General features: G+C 46.4%; 1 protein-coding gene across 1 annotated transcript in view; it reads right to left on the reverse strand.

Moving 5' to 3' along the window:
• Nucleotides 1-8057: 8057 nt before the first annotated feature.
• Nucleotides 8058-14727, reverse strand: part of slc6a11a (solute carrier family 6 member 11a) — a 54955-nt gene continuing 48285 nt past the window's right edge. Inside the window, exons 12-14 of the mRNA XM_041887893.2 lie at nt 9293-9393; nt 8951-9121; nt 8058-8672 (exon numbers count right to left, since the gene is read on the reverse strand). Of these exons, the coding sequence (XP_041743827.1) occupies nt 8553-8672; nt 8951-9121; nt 9293-9393 (392 nt within the window). The 3' untranslated portion in view covers nt 8058-8552. The remainder of the gene's footprint in view (nt 8673-8950; nt 9122-9292; nt 9394-14727) is intronic.

Genomic DNA, 14727 nt, shown 5'->3' on the forward strand with positions numbered 1-14727 from the left:
AGGGATGCAACACCATTCTTCTACAAGAAATCTCATAATTTAGTACTTTGTTGATGGTGATGGAAAATGTTGTCTCAGGTGCCGCTCCAGAATCTCCCATAAGTGTTCAATTGGGTTAAACCCCCCTTTGCTCCTTTGCGACCCCTCTTTCAATGTCACTGAGATCTCTTCTTCTAGCCATGGTAGCCAGAATAATGGGCAACTGGGCATTTTTATACATGACCCTAAGAATGATGGGATGTTTTAATTGCTTAATTAACTCAAGAACCACACCTGTGTGGAAGCAACTGCTTTCAATATACTTTGTATCCCACATTTACTCAAGTGTTTCCTTTCTTTTGGCAGTTACCTGTATATACAATGTTCCAGGTGTACTTGTTGACTTTCAAAAAATACATCAAAACCCCTGCTGTGGTAGATTTGACTTGCAAGACCAACAGTTCACCAAGATATAACATGATACAGACATCAGAAATGGATTTGAAGTTTATCAGTAGACTGCAATGTAATGCATAATCTTTCGTGACCAAATCACGCACAGCGGTTTATAACATTATTGTTTAGAATTAGATCCTGAGGTTGTTCATTTTGGTTGTTCAAATAAGAATAGTTCATTACAAATGGGATGATTTGATTGCATGTCAATTTATCCGGTTGTCACGCCCTGATCGAGAGAACTCTCGTTGGTTGGGTCAGGGTGTGAGTTTTCTGTTGAGATCTATGTTAGTGTATTTCTAGGTGGTAGATCTAGGTTGTGTTTCTATGTTTGGCCGGGTGTGATTCCCAATCAGAAACAGCTGTCGCTCGTTGTCTCTGATTGGGGATCATACTTAGGTAGCCTGGTTGCCTACCTTAGTTGTGGACTAAGGTAGGCAACGTTACGTTGTTTCTTGTTTTGTTGTATGTTTATTTAGTTAATAAACATGTACGCTTTTCACGCTGCACCTTGGTCTGACCCGTCTCTCAACGATCGGGACAGAAGATCCCACCAAACGAGGACCAAGCAGCGTGCCCAGGAGCAGCAGACACCCTGGACACAGGTGGAGGAGCAGAGATCATGACTTGGGGGGAGATAAGAGAGGATCTGGCCAAGCATATGGAGGCCCTGAAAGGGAAGAGGGTGGAGAAGGAGAGAGTAGCCGATAGAGGACCCTGGGCGAAGGAGGAAGCCCAGGTAGGAGAGGAGCAACGGCGACACCGACGGCGCCGGCCGAGGAGGAAGCCCGAGAGGCAGCCCCAATAAATAAAAATTTGGGGGGGCAAAAGGGGTGGTCGGGGATCGAGAGAGAAGAGCCCCGACCACTGCACCCAGTGGGGCTTCCAGAGGAGTCCTCACTGGAGGAGGATTGGGCGCGGAGAGTAAAGGACTGCTTCTCGCACCAAGCCAGTGGTGCGTGCTCCCAGTCCGGTAAGGTCCGTGCCTGCTCCTCGCACTAAGCCAGTGGTGCGCGCTCCTAGTCCGGTAAGGTCTGTGCCTACTTCTCGCACCAAGCCAGTGGTGCGTGCTCCCAGTCCGGTAAGGTCCGTGCCTGCTCCTCGCACCAAGCCAGTGGTGCATGCTCCCAGTCCGGTAAGGTCTGTACCTGCTCCCCGTACCAAACCAGTGGTGCGTGTCGCTAGCCCGGTACGCCCCGTACCTGCTTCCCGCACCAAGCCAGTAGTGCGTGTTCCCAGTCCGGTACGGCCCGTTCCTGCTCCTCGCACCAGACCTGTGGTGCGTGTCTCCAGTCCGGCCCGGCCCGTGCCTGCTCCTCGCACCAGACCTGTGGTGCGTGTCCCCAGTCCGGCCCGGCCCGTGCCTGCTCCTCGCACCAGACCTGTGGTGCGTGTCCCCAGTCCGGCCCGGCCCGTTCCTGCTCCTCGCACCAGACCTGTGGTGCGTCGGCCCGGCCCGTTCCTGCTCCTCGCATCAGACCTGTGGTGCGTGTCCCCAGTCCGGCCCGGCCCGTTCCTGCTCCTCGCACCAGACCTGTGGTGCGTGTCCCCAGTCCGGCCCGGCCCGTTCCACCAGTGCCTGGTCCAGCACCGGCCAGCTGCTCCATTCCGGAGCCAGAGCAGTCCGCTCCAACGGGATCCAGTTCAGCTCTGGTCAGCGGCTCTACTCCGAGTCCAGACGTCAGCCCCTCTCCAGGTTCGGGGTCTCCCACACCAGGGTCCAGACAGGGATCGGTGCATCGTGGGAGGACTGAGAGGGGAAGCTCCGCGTTGAAGTCCAGACCGGTCCAGGGGTACAACGCGAGGCAGTAAGGGAGAAGACGTCACGCCCGGAGCCGGAGCCGCCACCGAAGCGGGAAGCACACCCGGACCCTCCCCTGTCATGTCAGGTTTGTGCGGTCGGAGTCCACACCTTTGGGGGGGGGGGGTACTGTCACGCCCTGACCTATAGAACTCTTGTTTGTTGAGTCAGGGTGTGGAAATCTGTGGTTTATTCTATGTTTATGTTCTAGTTATTCTATTTCTATGTCTGGCCGGGTATGATTCCCAATCAGAGGCAGCTGTTGCTCATTGTCTCTGATTGGGGATCATACTTAGGTAGCCCATTGCCTACTGTGTATTGTGGGATCTTGTTCCTGTTAGGCTGGTATGTGTATAGCCCTTTGGACTTCACGTTACGTTGTTTCTTGTTTTGTTTAATGTTTATTTAATTAATAAACGTACGCTTTTCACGCTGCACCTTGGTCCGACCCATCTCTCAACGTTCGTGACACCGGTAAAATAAAACGTCAACGTCAAAGCCTTGGATTGATGACCTACTGTACAGTCGTGGTCAAAAGTTTTGAGAATGACACAAATACTAATTTTCACAAAGTCTGCTGTCAAAGGAAATAAATGATCTCACTCCAATACATTTTAATAGAAAGTTAGCAAAAATAGATAAGATCTTGCTACCATGGAAAGGTAAATACCTGTCAATTTGTGGGAAAATCACCCTGATTAACTCTTTAGTATTATCCCAGTTTACCTATTTGCTTATGGTCTTGCCTACGCCTAGCGAACATTTTTTTTTAAATTATGAGAACTAAATATTTCATTTTATTTGGAACGGCAAGCCAGACAAAATTAAACGGGCCTATTTATATAATGAATATGAATTCGGAGGACAGAAATTATTAAATATTAAAGCATTAGACCTATCACTAAAAGCTTCAGTCATACAAAAGTTATACTTAAATCCGAACTGGTTCTCTAGCAAATTAGTAAGATTGTCTCACCCAATGTTCAAGAATGGCCTTTTTCCCTTTATTCAGATTACAACCTCTCACTTTCAGTTATATGAAAAGGAAATAATCTCCCAAATATCACTATTTCTAAAACAAGCCATAGAAAGTTGGTTGCAATTTCAATTTAATTCTCCAGAAACTACAGAACTGTCACGCCCTGGCTCTGGGGACTCTCGTATGTTGAGCCAGGGTGTTTATTTTGTTTAGGTTCAAGTCGTTGTCTATCTATGTTGGCCTGAGTGACTCCCAATCAGAGGCAACGAGTGTCAGCTGGTTGTCTCTGATTGGGAGCCATATTTAAACTGTGTCTTTCCCTTTGTGGTTGTGGGTTTTTGTTCGTATTTGGTTTGTGTAAAACCGTAGACATCACGTTATCGTCTGTTGTTTTGATCGTGTGATCATTCGTTTAATAAATATGTTCACCCTCAACGCTGCGCTTTGGTCCTCCTCCTTAGACGACCGTGACAAGAACAAATAATGCAACAAATATTGTGGTTAAACTCAAATATACTAATTGACAAAAAATGTTTAAAAAAGGTATAATCTTCGTAAATGATATCATCGGTAGGACTGGTGGAGTTATGTCGCACATGCAGCTAACAAAAACATATGGAAATGTCTGCTCTACCCAAAATTACAACCAAATAATTGCAGCCTTACCGCAAAAATTGGAAGAGGAAAGTGGAAGGGGAGAAAGTAAGGAACTTGTCTGTCGGCCTTGTATTAAAGAACATAATTGGTTAAAGAAAACTGTGATAAATAAAAAAGTATCCCAGTTTCATTTAAGGACCAAAGGATTGACAGCCGTTCCATATAGATTGCAAAATAGTTGGGAAGAGATTTTTGACGTACCGATCCCATGGCATAGTGTTTATGAACTGATACACAAAACGACACCGGATTCAAAACTTAGAATCTGTCAATTTAAAGTATTATATAAAATTCTTGCTACCAATAGAATGTTATTTATATGGGGGATACAATCTTCCCAGCTCTGCAGATTTTGCTGCGAAGAGACAGAATCATTAGATAATTTGTTTTGGTACTGTCCATTTGTAGCTTGTTTTTGGACACAGGTCCAGGAATGGCTAAAGGATTGCAATATTTACCTGGAGCTAACCCTGCAGATAGCATTACTGGGTGATCTGAAAAGTCATAGTCAATCGATCAATAATATAATAATACTTTTATCAAAAAAAAGTATTTACAATCTGTAGAAACAATGAGAATAGAAAGGTTCAGAACTTTTGTAAAACATCACAGTACAGTTGAAAAATATATGGCAAATAGAAATCCTATATGGATGGTGTTAAGAGATAGATGGGTGGTGTTGAATGGAGTTGAAGGATGGGACTAATAACAACTAACAACAACTAATAACAAGATAACCAATAATGTAAGCATACTGTGTCCATAATAAGTATATAGGTTGTAGGTTGGGAGCTTTTGTGAAAGAGCACAGTTAGAAAGATATGGCATATAGAAGCAAACCGGATGGACATCATGAAAATGATCGGAGAGGTTGAGAGTAGAAGAAGTTCAGGAGAAAAAACAAACAAAATATAAATATTGTAAAATTGACTGTGTCCATAAAATGTATAGTAAGTATAATCTGGAAGTAGAGGCCTAAGCATTGTTGTTCACTAGTTTACTCCAATTAGGGAAGGGGTGGTGGGGTTGGAAAGTAATAAAGGGGAATATTTTTTTTTTTAAAGGATATGTATGTATGTATGTATGTATATGTATGTGTGTATATATGTGTATGTATGTATGTATGTATATATGTGTATATATATATATATATATACACAGTGGGGAGAACAAGTATTTGATACACTGCCGATTTTGCAGGTTTTCCTACTTACAGAGCATGTAGAGGTCTGTAATTTTTATCATAGGTACACTTCAAAAAATCCAGAAAATCACATTGTATGATTTTTAAGTAATTAATTTGCATTTTATTGCATGACATAAGTATTTGATACATCAGAAAAGCAGAACTTAATATTTGGTACAGAAACCTTTGTTTGCAATTACAGAGATCATACGTTTCCTGTAGGTCTTGACCAGGTTTGCACACTCTGCAGCAGGGATTCTGGCCCACTCCTCCATACAGACCTTCTCCAGATCCTTCAGGTTTCGGGGCTGTCGCTGGGCAATACAGACTTTCAACTCCCTCCCAAAGATTTTCTATTGGATTCAGGTCTGGAGACTGGCTAGGCCACTCCAGGACCTTGAGATGCTTCTTACGGAGCCACTCCTTAGTTGCCCTGGCTGTGTGTTTCGGGTCATTGTCATGCTGGAAGACCCAGCCACGACCCATCTTCAATGCTCTTACTGAGGGAAGGAGGTTGTTGGCCAAGGTCTCGCGATATATGGCCCCATCCATCCTCCCCTCAATATGGTGCAGTCATCCTGTCCCCTTTGCAGAAAAGCATCCCCAAAGAATGATGTTTCCACCTCCATGCTTCACGTTTGGGATGGTGTTCTTGGGGTTGTACTCATCCTTCTTTTTCCTCCAAACACGGCGAGTGGAGTTTAGACCAAAAAGCTATATTTTTGTCTCATCAGACCACATGACCTTCTCCCATTCCTCCTCTGGATCATCCAGATGGTCATTGGCAAACTTCAGATGGGCCTGGACATGCGCTGGCTTGAGCAGGGGGACCTTGCGTGCGCTGCAGGATTTCAATCCATGACGGCGTAGTGTGTTACTAATGGTTTTCTTTGAGACTGTGGTCCCAGCTCTCTTCAGGTCATTGACCAGGTCCTGCCGTGTAGTTCTGGGCTGATCCCTCACCTTCCTCATGATCATTGATGCCCCACGAGGTGAGATCTTGCATGGAGCCCCAGACCGAGGGTGATTGACTGTCATCTTGAACTTCTTCCATTTTCTAATAATTGCGCCAACAGTTGTTGCCTTCTCACCAAGCTGCTTGCCTATTGTCCTGTAGCCCATCCCAGCCTTGTGCAGGTCTACAATCTTATCCCTGATGTCCTTACACAGCTCTCTGGTCTTGGCCATTGTGGAGAGGTTGGAGTCTGTTTGATTGAGTGTGTGGACAGGTGTCTTTTATACAGTGTGATTTTCTGGATTTTTGTTTTAGATTCCGTCTCTCACAGTTGAAGTGTACCTATGATAAAAATTACAGACCTCTACATGCTTTGTAAGTAGGAAAACATGCAAAATCGGCAGTGTATCAAACACTTGTTCTCCCCACTGTATATAAAAACATGGGGGATTGGAAGTGATGCAGACAATTACATTGATGGAAGTTCCAATCTATCTGCAATATTAAGCTGATCTACCCCCTAAAAAAAAAAAGTCTGCTGCCTCAGTTTTGATGATGGCAATTTGCATATACTCCAGAATGTCATGAAGAGTGATCAGATGAATTGCAATTAATTGCAAAGTCCCTCTTTGCCATGAAAATGAACTTAATCCCCCAAAAACATTACCACTGCATTTCAGCCCTGCCACAAAAGGACCAGCTGACATCATGTTAGTGATTCTCTCGTTAACACAGGTGAGAGTGTTGACGAGGACAAGGCTGGAGATCACTCTGTCATGCTGATTGAGTTAGAATAGACTGGAAGCTTTAAAAGGAGGGTGGTGCTTGAAATCATTGTTCTTCCTCTGTTAACCATGGTTACCTGCAAGGAAACACGTGCCGTCATCATTGCTTTGCACAAAAAGGGCTTCACAGGCAAGGATATTGCTGCTAGTAAGATTGCACCTAAATCAACCATTTATCGGATCATCAAGAACTTCAAGGAGAGAGGTTCAATTGTTGTGAAGAAGGCGTCAGGGCGCCCAAGAAAGTCCAGCAAGCGCCAGGACCGTCTCCTAAAGTTGATTCAGCTGCGGGATCGGGGCACCACCAGTGCAGAGCTTGCTCAGGAATGGCAGCAGGCAGGTGTGAGTGCATCTGCACGCACAGTGAGGCGAAGACTTTTGGAGGATGGCTTGGTGTCAAGAAGGGCAGCAAAGAAGCCACTTCTCTCCAGGAAAAACATCAGGGACAGACTGATATTCTGCAAAAGGTACAGGGATTGGACTGCTGAGGACTGGGGTAAAGTCATGTTCTCTGATGAATCCCCTTTCTGATTGTTTGGGGCATCCGGAAAACACCTTGTCCGGAGAAGACAAGGTGAGCGCTACCATCAGTCCTTTGTCATGCCAACAGTAAAGCATCCTGAGACCATTCATGTGTGGGGTTGCTTCTCAACCAAGGGAGTGGGCTCACTCACAATTTTGCCTAAGAACACAGCCATGAATAAAGAATGGTACCAACACATCCTCCGAGAGCAACTTCTCCCAACCAAAAGTGATAACTAAGTGGCTCGGGGAACAAAACATCGAAATGTTGGGTCCATGGCAAGGAATCTCCCCAGACCCTAATCCCATTGAGAACTTGTGGTCGATCCTCAAGAGGCAGGTGGACAAACAAAAACCCACAAATTCTGACAAACTCCAAGCATTGATTATGCAAGAATGGGCTGCCATCAGTCAGGATGTGGCCCAGAAGTTAATTGACAGGATGCCATGGCGGATTGCAGAGGTCTTGAAAAAGAAGGGTCAACACTGCAAATATTGACTATTTGCATAAACTTAATGTATTTGTCAATAAAAGCCTTTGACACTTATGGAATGCTTGTAATTATACCATAGTAACATCTGACAAAAATATCTCATAACACTGAAGCAGCGAACTTTGTGAAGACCAATACTTGTGTCATTCTCAAAACTTTTGACCACGACTGTATACTGAGTGTATTAAGCCTGGTCCTGGACTAAAAAGCATGCTCAATGGAGATTCTCCATTGACCATGCTTTTTAGTCCAGGATTAGGCTTAATCTGTGTCTGGGAAACCGGCCCAAAATGTTTAGGCGATCTAGGTGTAGCTATTTAATGAATGGTCTACAACCCACTAATCATTTCATTCATATAAGAAAAAGATGTTGCTATGATTTTTCACATTATGCTATAGATATTAAGTTGATTAAGCTAAATAAAACTATATGATACTGCACTCACTATACATTATACTGCAGTCCAAACCCAATAACCCCCAATTACTCAAGCACAACTCTGAGCAGCTACATTAACTATATAAAACACAAAGCCCCCCAAAACCCTTAATATATATATTTTAAGTTACAAAAATAGACTAGAATAGACTAAAAAAAGGTCTGGTTTCCCGGACACAGATTAAGTCTTGTCCTGGACGAAAAAGCATGGTCTCCATCCCCAAATTTGTTTTGTCCAGGACTAGGCTTAATCTGTGTCCGGGAAACCAGGCCGAAAAGTAATAGAACAGTCAGTCAGTCTATAGATTATTGCTGTATGTCTTCTCATCGTCAGTAACACGGTCTAGAGCATAGAGACCTGCCATCTCCTCCTTCATCATAGGAAGGTCATCTGCTGGCCGACAGATTGCCTGGAGGCGCTGGGGAAGCAAAGAGGTCTCAATATAAGTATAATCAATTTGCTGCAAAAGTATTCTTACAAATCTCAGAATAGCTCAGCAACTCTATGCTAGAGATGAAAGGACCAGATGAAAGGTCCCAGCCTTTCCGATCAGATTAATTGAATTGTATTTTGCCTTTTTCATTTAAACTTCCTAGATTGTTGACTTTGTAAATATGACAAAGTGCAACAACAAGAATCTTAATTTGATGCAATCATTCACACTTTTAAATGTTCCCATAATACAGTGCCACTGACCTGCCAGAAAGTCCCTTTGACCCGGTACAATTTGTAGACCATGGTGATGGGGATGAGAGAGAGGGAGGACATAGCCAGGAACCAGCCTAGCCAGTAGGCCCACCACGGGTACACATATGTGTTGTTGAAATTCAAAGGGCTGTACTTCAGCAGGGAGAATACAAAGGTTCCCTTGAAGAGAAAAAAAGTTGTCCGAAATATGTTGTTTCATTGTTGTTTTGATTATGTCTTGCCTTGACATTTGATAGACAGCAGAAAGTTTTATAAACATAATTGCAGTTGTATCCATAAATAAAAATAATTAATTAAATAATGATAAAAATGGACTGGGTTTAAACTCACTGTGCAGATAGTAGGGGTAATGTAGAGCCAACAATACTTCACCAGGAAGGAGGGCCTATAACCAATCATTTCCTCAATGTTGTCACAGAAGCGTTCAGCACCTTGGACATAGACAGACATGTTACAGGATGTCACGGTTTCGGCCGAGGCTGCTCCTCCTCCTGGTTCGGGCAGGCTTCGGCGGTCGTCGTCCCCGGAGTACTAGCTGCCACCGATCTGTGTTTCATGTTCGTTTGATTTTGTCTTGATGTTGTACACCTGTGTCTAGTTAGTCCTCGTTAGTGTCCTATTTAGTTCTCGTTGTGTGTGTCTGTGTTTGTGTGTGATTGCTCTTCTGTTTTGGTGTTTGAGCTACGTACTTCCCTCCAGTGTTTGGAGAGGTTTTCGCACATGTTAGTGCGCCGTTTGTTTGAAGCCTGTGTGCGCCGTAATTTCGCCTCCGGCCTCCTCGAGCTTCTTTTTTGTGAAGAAAAAAGATGGAGGGTTGCGCCCGTGCATTGATTACCGTGGTCTCAATCAGATTACTGTGAAATACAGTTATCCACTCCCTCTGATTGCGACCATGACGGAGTCATTGCATGGAGCGCGGTTATTCACAAAACTGGATCTCAGGAGCGCGTATAACTTGGTGCGCATTAGGGAGGGCGACGAATGGAAAACAGCGTTTAGTACCACGTCAGGTCATTTCGAGTATCTCGTCATGCCATATGGGTTGATGAATGCTCCATCAGTCTTCCAATCCTTCGTAGATGACATTTTCCGGGATATGCAGGGGCAAGGGGTGGTCGTGTACATTGATGACATTCTGGTGTACTCGTCTACCCGAGCCGAGCATATAACCCTGGTGCGTCGTGTATTGAGGAGGCTGTTGGAGCACGACCTATATGTCAAGGCAGAGAAATGTCTGTTTTTCCAGGAGTCGGTCTCCTTTTTGGGTTATCGGTTGTCCGCGTCAGGGGTGAGAATGGAGGTGGATCGTGTGTCCGCTGTGCGTAATTGGCAAACCCCAACCACTGTCAAAGAGGTGCAGCAGTTCTTGGGCTTTGCGAATTACTACCGGAGGTTTATCCGGGGTTTTGGACAGGTAGCAGCTCCCATCACGTCCCTTCTGAAAGGGGGTCCGGTGCGCTTGCAGTGGTCAGCTGATGCGGACAGGGCCTTTAGGAGACTGAAGGACCTGTTTACGTCGGCTCCGGTGTTGGCGCATCCGGATCCCACATTACCCTTTCAGGTTGAGGTGGACGCGTCTGAGGCTGGTATAGGGGCCGTTCTCTCTCAACGGTCCGGCACGCCACCTAAACTCCGCCCCTGTGCTTTTTACTCAAAAAAGCTCAGCCCGGCGGAGCGTAATTATGACGTCGGGGACAGGGAGCTGTTAGCTGTAGTTCAGGCCCTTAAGGTGTGGAGGCATTGGCTTGAGGGGGCTCAACACCCTTTCCTCATTTTGACTGACCATCGGAACCTGGAGTACATCCGGGCAGCGATGAGACTGAACCCTCGCCAGGCTCGATGGAGTATGTTTCTCACCAGGTTCGTATTTAAAATCACGTACATCCCTGGGTCCCAGAATGGTAAGGCAGATGCGCTGTCCCGGCGGTATGACACGGAGGAGAGGTCCGTTGAGCCTACTCCCATACTACTGGAGTCTTGTCTTGTGGCACCGGTGGTGTGGGAGGTCGATGCCGAAATCGAGCGAGCGTTGCGATCGACCCCAGCCCTCCACAGTGTCCTGAGGGTCGGAAGTACGTTCCGCTCGAGATTCGGGATCGACTCATTTACTGGGCTCACACGTCACCCTCCTCTGGACATCCGGGTATTGGCCGGACAGTGCATTGTCTTAGCACTAAATACTGGTGGCCCACGTTAGCCAGGGATGTGAGGGTTTATGTCTCCTTCTGCTCGGTGTGCGCCCAGTGTAAGGCGCCCAGACACCTGCCCAGGGGTAAGTTACAACCCCTGCCTGTTCCACAACGACCATGGTCCCACCTCCCGGTGGATTTTGTGACAGACCTTCCCCTCTCTCAGGGGAATACCACCATCCTGGTCGTTGTGGACCGGTTCTCTAAGGCCTGTCGTCTTCTCCCTATGTCGGGTCTGCCTACTGCCCTACAAACCGCAGAGGCCCTATTTACCCACGTCTTCCGGCATTACGGGGTACCCGAGGATATAGTGTCTGATCGAGGCCCCCAGTTTACCTCCCGAGTATGGAGAGCGTTCATGGAGCGTTTGGGGGTTTCGGTTAGCCTTACCTCAGGGTACCACCCGGAAAGTAACGGGCAGGTAGAACGTGTCAACCAGGATGTGGGTAGGTTTCTGAGGTCGTATTGCCAGGACCGGCCTGAGGAGTGGGCTCGGTACATTCCCTGGGCCGAGATGGCCCAGAACTCTCTCCGCCACTCCTCTACCAACCTAACCCCCTTCCAATGTGTGTTAGGTTACCAGCCGGTTCTGGCACCTTGGCAGCAGAGCCAGATCAAGGCCCCTGCGGTGGATGATTGGATGAGGCGCTCGGAGGAGACGTGGAACGCTGCCCACGTCCACCTGCAGCGGGCCATCCGTCGTCACAAGGCGAGCGCCGATCTCCACCGCAGTGAGGGGCCGGTGTACGCACCCGGAGATCGAGTCTGGCTCTCTACCAGAAACCTACCCCCTCCGCCTGCCCTGCCGGAAGCTGGGTCGGCGGTTTGTGGGGGCCTTTTAAAGTCCTGAGAAGATTGAACGAGGTGTGTTATAGGTTACATCTACCTGTTGAATATAAGAATATTAACCCCTCGTTCCATGTGTCTCTTCTCAGGCCGGTGGTAGCTGGTCCACTCCAGGAAGGTGAGATAGGAGAGACTCCTCCGCCCCCACTGGACATCGAGGGGGCTCCGGTGTACACCGTTCGGTCCATCTTGGACTCAAGACGCCGGATGGGGGGTCTCCAGTATCTCGTGGAGTGGGAGGGGTACGGCCCGGAGGAGCGGTGCTGGGTGCCGCGGAGGGACATCCTAGACCCATCTCTCCTGTCGGAATTCCACCGGGACCATCCCGCGCGCCCTGCTCCACGTCCTCCTGGTCGTCCCCGAGGCCGGGGTCGGCGCACGGCTGGAGCCGCGCGTCAAGGGGGGGGTACTGTCACGGTTTCGGCCGAGGCTGCTCCTCCTCCTGGTTCGGGCAGGCTTCGGCGGTCGTCGTCCCCGGAGTACTAGCTGCCACCGATCTATGTTTCATGTTCGTTTGGTTTTGTCTTGATGTTGTACACCTGTGTCTAGTTAGTCCTCGTTAGTGTCCTATTTAGTTCTCGTTGTGTGTGTCTGTGTTTGTGTGTGATTGCTCTTCTGTTTTGGTGTTTGAGCTACGTACTTCCCTCCAGTGTTTGGAGAGGTTTTCGCACATGTTAGTGCGCCGTTTGTTTGACGCCTGTGTGCGCCGTTATTTCGCCTCCGGGATTATTGTGCTCATTTACTACGTGAAATTTTCACTAAAGTCTTTTGGACTGAGCTTCTGCGTCCTGCGCTTGATTCCTGCACCACACCCACCTTCAGCACCCCTTGACACAGGATACCCACTGGGCAGACATTGGTTGAATCAACGTTGTTTCAACGTAATTTGTCAACATATTGTGACGTGGAATCAACGTGGAAAATACATTGGATTTTTAAAAAGTAATCAACCGGTACTGTTTTCATCTCATTTCAACCAGTGTTGTAAACATTGAAATATGGGTAAAACTTACATTTGAATACATTGACTTAACCTGACTAACAGGTTGTTACATCCATTTAATTTCAACATAAACATCAGAACTATGTATACATTGAAAGTGTGTGGAAGATTCCACGTAGAAACGCAAACAAATATTTGTCATCCTATATTCAATTGTACACTGAGTGTACAAAACATTAAGAACACCTTTCTAACCCTTCTCCTAACCCTAACCCTAACCCTTTAACCTAACTCAAGGGGGGGGCAAAGTACGGCCCGCCGGGCACTCAATCCAGCCCGCGAGACATTCTTTAAATGTATTAAATATTATTATATTTGAGTTACGATTTTTGGCCTAAATTACTCATTCCATGATATACAAACAACCTCCAATAGATGGCACTGTAGCCTGGCAGCGCGCTCTGTATTTGGGCCTACAGTCAGAATCAGAATCCGCTCAGTCATCATAGCCACTTCATTGCTTGACGACTCTTGACGTGAAAAATGAGTGCTGCGAAAATGAGTGGCTCTAAATGTAGTGTGTTTAAAGAAGAATGGACAGCAAAATACTTTTGCCAATAAAGTGTTGCCGTTTTTAAGGAATATAATCTCAATCGTCATTTTTCAAGCAAGATAGCTAAAAGTGTGTTAAAGCTGGAAAATGTTGTCGAAGTGTGTTGTAAAACTTTTCAACTTTATATGGGCAAGGGGGCTTAACCATCGTCAGTTCATTCAGCTGCTCAATGACACAGAGGCAGAGCACCAGGACTTGTACTATTCAAATGTGCGCTGGCTAAGCCTGGGAAAAGTATTTTGCCGTGTGTGGGAACTGAGCGGGGAGATAGGTATGTTCCTTGATCCGGTTGGTAAAGCTGACGACTTCTCCGAGTTGAAAGACACATTCTGGCTGGGCGACTTTGCTTTCGGTGTGAACATATTGGGGCATCTGAACGATCTAAATGTGAAACTGCAGGGAAATTGTGTTTTTGTGCATGAACTGTGTTCCAACGTGAAAGCATTCAAGGCTAAACTTATGTTGTTCTCCAGACAAATGAGCAGCCGGTCTCTCATTCATTTTCCTACACTGGCCGCACTTAACGCGCCCACATCGCAGTGCGGCACTGAGACATACAGTAGCACTTTAATCGACCTGCATGCTGAGTTTTCCCACCGCTTCTCAGACTTCACCAAGATTGAGACTGAGCTGGAGCTTGTATCATGCCCCCTGTCTTTCGACAGTGAGAAAGCACCACCAGACACACAATTGGAGCTCATCGACATCCAATGTGACAGTACTTTGAAGGAGAACTACAAAACAGCAACAATAGACCAGTTATATGTCTCACTGAATGAAACAAAGTTTCCAAACTTTAAAAATCACGCCCAAAGGATGCTTGTTTTATTCGGGTCCACATATGTGTGTGAACAAACGTTCTCAGTCATGAATTACAACAAATCCCGTCACATGTCAAATTTAACAAATGACCACTTGTCAGTTGTTCTGAGAATCTCTACATCAAAGATGACAGCAGACTTTGATGCCCTTGCCAAGAGAGGTGACCAGACCCATTGTTCACATTAAGACTAGAATAACCGTGACTGGGGTAGGCAAGGATTATGCTTTTTCATGTTGATGGTTATGCAGTGAGAATTATCCAGCAATGTACTTGGATACAGGTAATAACTAATCAGACGGATTTGGGCTGAGGTGATTGGATAACTGTAAATATGGCTCACAATGGAGATGA

The sequence above is a fragment of the Coregonus clupeaformis genome, chromosome 10 (genome assembly GCF_020615455.1).
Source record: "Coregonus clupeaformis isolate EN_2021a chromosome 10, ASM2061545v1, whole genome shotgun sequence".
Classification (NCBI taxonomy): Eukaryota; Metazoa; Chordata; class Actinopteri; order Salmoniformes; family Salmonidae; genus Coregonus; species Coregonus clupeaformis.